General features: G+C 44.5%; 1 protein-coding gene across 3 annotated transcripts; it reads right to left on the reverse strand.

The window, feature by feature from the left end:
• Positions 1 to 429: 429 nt before the first annotated feature.
• On the reverse strand, positions 430 to 4,481 carry Znf22 (zinc finger protein 22). Of its 3 annotated transcripts, none has more exons than XM_021190533.2 (2): positions 4,410 to 4,481; positions 430 to 2,644 (listed from the first exon to the last, which is right to left on the reverse strand). In XM_021190533.2, exon 2 carries the CDS (start codon positions 2,553 to 2,555, stop codon positions 1,842 to 1,844), a length of 714 nt encoding a protein of 237 aa, XP_021046192.1. In that variant the 5' UTR covers positions 2,556 to 2,644; positions 4,410 to 4,481; the 3' UTR covers positions 430 to 1,841. The 3 variants fall into 3 exon arrangements, with proteins under 3 accessions (XP_021046192.1, XP_029391556.1, XP_029391557.1); XM_029535696.1 differs by lacking the exon at positions 4,410 to 4,481 and adding an exon at positions 4,191 to 4,209; XM_029535697.1 differs by lacking the exon at positions 4,410 to 4,481 and adding an exon at positions 4,041 to 4,058.
• Between the last annotated feature and the right edge of the window lie 460 nt (positions 4,482 to 4,941).

A 4,941-nucleotide genomic window follows, 5' to 3' on the forward strand; every position in this document is an offset into this window, starting at 1 on the left:
GCCCTTACTGTGGTTGTCACCAGAATGGGCAATTCACAGGACTTAAGAAAATGGTGTGTTAGTCCTGTGTTCCCGCCTCCTCTCCAAGAAGCTATCTCAGACACAAACCTAAGACTGACACATGCTCACTAGGGCCACATGGATGCATCCCTGCTATACAGATTTAGCTACAACAGGATGTCAAGGATCAAGTCTTTCATAACAGATGTCTGCAAAAGCCTTATAAGACACTTTGGATACACTGTTGGATGTAACTACTGTCAATGGGCCACACACTATGGCTCTCCATTAAAACTCGGGTGGTGGGGTGGTGGTTGTAGGAGGGAGGTGAAGCTCAGATCTGGAAAAAAAAATCACGAAGAGCAGATAAGCTGTGACTGGTTTTTTAACTCACTGAAAACAATTTCCCAGAAGAAAAATAGATAGTAATATGCGAAACTATCTCAATCTTTATTTTTAAGGATAATTGTCATTAATACAGGAAGAACTGATATTATAAAAATCAGAAAACATTAGCATTCAATAAACAAAAGTGAACTGAAGGCTGATCAGGAACATATGCTTGACATTGGAAGAAGGATGTATCCTACTCTTCATAAACAATTGCTAGAAAGTAAAAAAAAAAAAAAAAAAAAGCTAAGTTCTAACAGGGCTACAGTGTGCTGGCCAGTAACTTGTAGACCAACATCTGTTTCAGTCAGTGGTTCAAAGCTCAGTCTATGACATTGTAGTCCTCTAGCTGGAAGTAAGTCGAGGTTTCTTGGTAACAGTTTATTCATGCAGACGCTGTGAGGCCACTGGCATGATTCAACACAAACCATTCCCATTTCAAGAAAGCAAGTGACAGAACAGTGACAGCACCAGCATTGCAAGGAGTGGTGTCAGGAGGAGGAGGTCTGCAGGTTCTCACTTTGGATGCTTTTACATCTCTAAGAATATGGTTTAAAAAAAAAAAAAAAAAACAACCAAAAAAAGCCATATGGAGACCTTCTCACCCTTTACTAACATAGCAGAAGGAAAGAAACAAACAAAAGCGGGTTGTCGCTAAAGTCCTCAAACACCACAATAAACTGTGAGTCGAAAAAGAAAAGCCAAAATCCTGTTGCCTGGAGAAGAATGGATTGAACTAGAAAATTACGGTAAACACAGGAAAGTGGATGCGGAAAAATAACCAAATACGTTGTCTTTCATTCACAGAATCTAGGGGCAACATTTTAAGTGGAGGGGAACTCTGGGAGGAAAAGGAGGACCAGGAGGAGGTGGGGCGAGGGTAACGGGTGGGTGTGGTCAAAGCACATCATACAGATGCGTCGTACACATTAGAGAAAATGAAACTCATTACTTCGTACAATATACACTAATAAAAAAACCAAAACAAAATCTATGAACTTGAATGCATTTTACTATGTCAAATACTGAGTCAATGCTGATACTAATGGTTAATAAACTACAAAACATTAAAAACATAAAATATAGTCGATCCTAGAATCTGAAAACTCATTCCTTCTTTCTTTAATGATTTCGTATTCAGAAATTCCTAAAAATAAAGAGTTATCATTGGCACACCAGTGGATCATGAAAACATGATGTTTTTTATCGAAATGGAGGGAAGAGATGTCAGCCGAGGCTAAGGATATTAAATTCTTACCAAACTATTGTTTCAGTTCTTTCTGCTCCATGTCACATAAATTTATTTATTTTTAAAGGAATTGAGGGCAGCTAGACTCAGAGTTTCAGCCCATTGTCATGAAACTCCTGAAGTCTCCATGCTAGGGAGGCGCGGTATCTAAGTGCTCTACTGTAAAGCATCCTCTCTTAGGAGTGGCTTTCACCTCTACCTTTCACTTCTTCTTTTTAAAAAGGCTGGAAGTGGCTCCCTTTACCTGGCGGATCCCAGCCACCGCCTTCCTCCCTTTGCCCCTTTTCCAGGACACCGGGTGAGTTTTCACCCTGGCATTTTTGCCCCGTTTATGTGGCTTCTTTTCTTTGTGCACCTTCATGTGCTGCCTCAGATGGGAGCTCTGGCTGAAGCACTTGTCACACTCCTCACACTGGTAGGGTTTCTCTCCGGTGTGGGTTCTCTGGTGCTGAATGAGGTGGGAACTCTGGCTAAAGCACCGGCCACACTCATCGCAGCAATAGGGCTTCTCGCCGGTGTGAATCCTCTGGTGCTGGATGAGGTTGGAGCTCTGCTTAAATCTCTCTCCACACTCGTCACATTTATAGGGCTTTTCCCCAGTGTGGATCCGCCGATGCTGAATGAGGTTAGAACTCTGAAAGAAACTTTTCCCACAATCGGCACATTTATGAGATTTCTTCCCAGTATGGATCTTCTTATGCTGAAAAAGCGTGGAGCTCTGACTGAAACTCTTGGAGCATTTAGTACACTTGTAAGGCTTCTCATCCACGTTTCTTCTCCGTCGACTCAAGCCTGAGTCGAAGCGAATGGCCACCCCCCATTTCTGTCGCTGGCGGGCTGTCTTGCGCTTGCTCTCGTAGGTTTTTCCTTGGCTTGCGCTTCGAGAAATACCCCCTTTGGGCTTTCCTAACCTCATGGTAAGCAGGCAAATGTCTCGTCAAGAGATCCTACTGCCTTCTGAACTAAGGTCTCATATCCCAGAGTGACGCAACTCAGAATTTCCTTCTGTAGAAGAAAAAGAAAAATACAGATCAACTATTAATTCAGCATTAACACCTCTTCAATCTATCAAAACTGCATCCATATGTCATCAAAGCACACCCGATACAAATGAAATGATGCACTTTTAAGAGACAAGCGCTTGTTAGGTGATTCTAACTCCAGAAGTTAAGCTTAATAAATATCACCATCAATTTGCAACTTTATTGAGTTTGGACAGGCAAAAGAGAAGATGAAGAAAAACATAAACGTGTTAGGGAGGAGCCACAGAGAGTATTCTGAAGGACTAAGAAGTAAAAGTAAGATAAAGTCTCAGAGAGGATACACAAATAACTGCAAAAGATGATCAATCTCTACCACACAGCATCTCGGGTCAATATCGACTGTGCTAAATTTCTCATTTAATAGCTGCTACGTAAGATATTCAATTTGAAAGAAATGACAGATTATATTACAACACCATAGATTTCTATCTATCCTTATTTGCTTGGCTATTTTTGTATATGATAACCTAGCAAGCTGTGTTGAAAATAGAAGCTAATCAGTAAAAAGAATTAAATGTTTCCCAAGAGTCTTATTCAGAAAATACTAGGTGAGAAAAATCTGAAAAAAACAAAACAAAAAACCACTTTATTCTTCCTTTCCTAGACTATAGGAAAGGAAGAGGGAAGCACAATCAAAAGTTCTAAAATAAGTTTATTGGATTACATTTAAGGCTGTCTGGAGGCTGTCAAAACAACCCCTTCCACACACACAAATTCCAAATAGGTGACGGTGTGGGAGGTGTTCAGGCCTGCAAAGCCAGTCATTGGACTTTCAGTGTCTTAGGTCAGATGGAAAGCCTACTTGCAGGTAATTGTCCTGAGTTTCCTTGCACATAAGCAGTTAAAGTAAGTAAATAAAAGCACAAACGACATTTTTTCCTGCCTTTTTTTTCCTTCGCCTTGATTTTGTTGTATAATAACCCTCCAGGCATAAGAGTGCCCAGGGGCTTTTCCTGGGTGTTTAACAGTTTTATCTGCTACAATTGCAGCAACAGAAAGAGCAAAGTGCATATAACACACATCTACAGCGATCACTGCCCATAACCGTCTCCGTGATGTACAGACCACCTCCTAAACAGGAGACACTGTGTGGGGTACCTGGTACTCAATAAATAGCTACAATGGTTATCATACACTTTTAAACACTTAAATACCGAGGAACTCACAACTGGTTGCAAACTGATCGATTATGGAATCTACCTATGGATGAAGTAATCGTACTTACAGGTAGCCTATGTGTGCTCTTATTTTTAAAATAAAGCTGATTTAAAACCTCCTTTCGTGGGTTCGTAAACACAGCCCCATAGCCCCATCCCAACCCCGGAGCCGCCTCCGGGCCCGATTTCTCACTGTCCGACCTGGGGAGTCTATCGCCCCCTCCTCTAACGTCAAGTCCGGTTTTCTGATCGAGGTCCCCAGTAGGGGAGAGGCTCGGTAAAGCTGGGTGATGGAGCTCCGGTACCGGGGACCCGTCTAGCTGGCGTGCAGCAGCTTCCTCACCCACTTACGGCAGCAACAAAGCGTCCGCCGCTTCCCTCCAAGTCGCTCACAATGGCCCGGTGCAGCCTACCCACTCCTACAATGGAGTCTTTCCCCTCCGCGGCGAGCGGAGGCGCCCAGCCCGAGGCCGATCCCAGCCCGAGGCCACCCGCCCGGCTCCGTGCAGCGCCGCAGCCCGAACCGACCCGATCCCGGCCCAGGCCGATCCGCAGGCCCCGCGTACTCACCGCGCAGGCCGCCACGGTGCTCGCCTCGCGCCTCGCCCGCCGGAAGTGCGGGCTGCTAGCCGCGGAGCTGCGGGCCGCTCTAGGAAGAGGCGGAGAGACCCTCTATGGTCCCCAGCCCACCCCACCAAATCCTGCGGATTCTTCTGGTGGTCCTTTTGTGTTCCTCTCTCACTACTCAGAAGGGACCCAAGGACCACAAGGCCTGTTACCTGCTCTCTCCCTTTCTTTTCTGGTCGACCTACACAGAAGCTGGCCTTTGTTAGATTCTGCTCCCCACCCCCAAACCAGCCCGTCCCAACTTGTAAATTGCATCCTTAGTACTGAGTATCTAGTCTAGAGAAATAACTTCAGATTTTCACGGGTCGCCCTATATTGCCAAAAGGCCCCGTGAATGAATTTCTGGAAGACACTGTCCGCACAGTTGACTGATTGATTAAAAGGGCGGTGGTGAAGAAAGGTTGGGATGTTGCAAGTCTAGAGCATAATTACTATTCATCTTGGGCTGCATCCATTCCTTGTCCACTTTTTTTTT

This window comes from Mus pahari, chromosome 2 (assembly GCF_900095145.1).
Source record: "Mus pahari chromosome 2, PAHARI_EIJ_v1.1, whole genome shotgun sequence".
NCBI classification, from domain to species: Eukaryota; Metazoa; Chordata; class Mammalia; order Rodentia; family Muridae; genus Mus; species Mus pahari.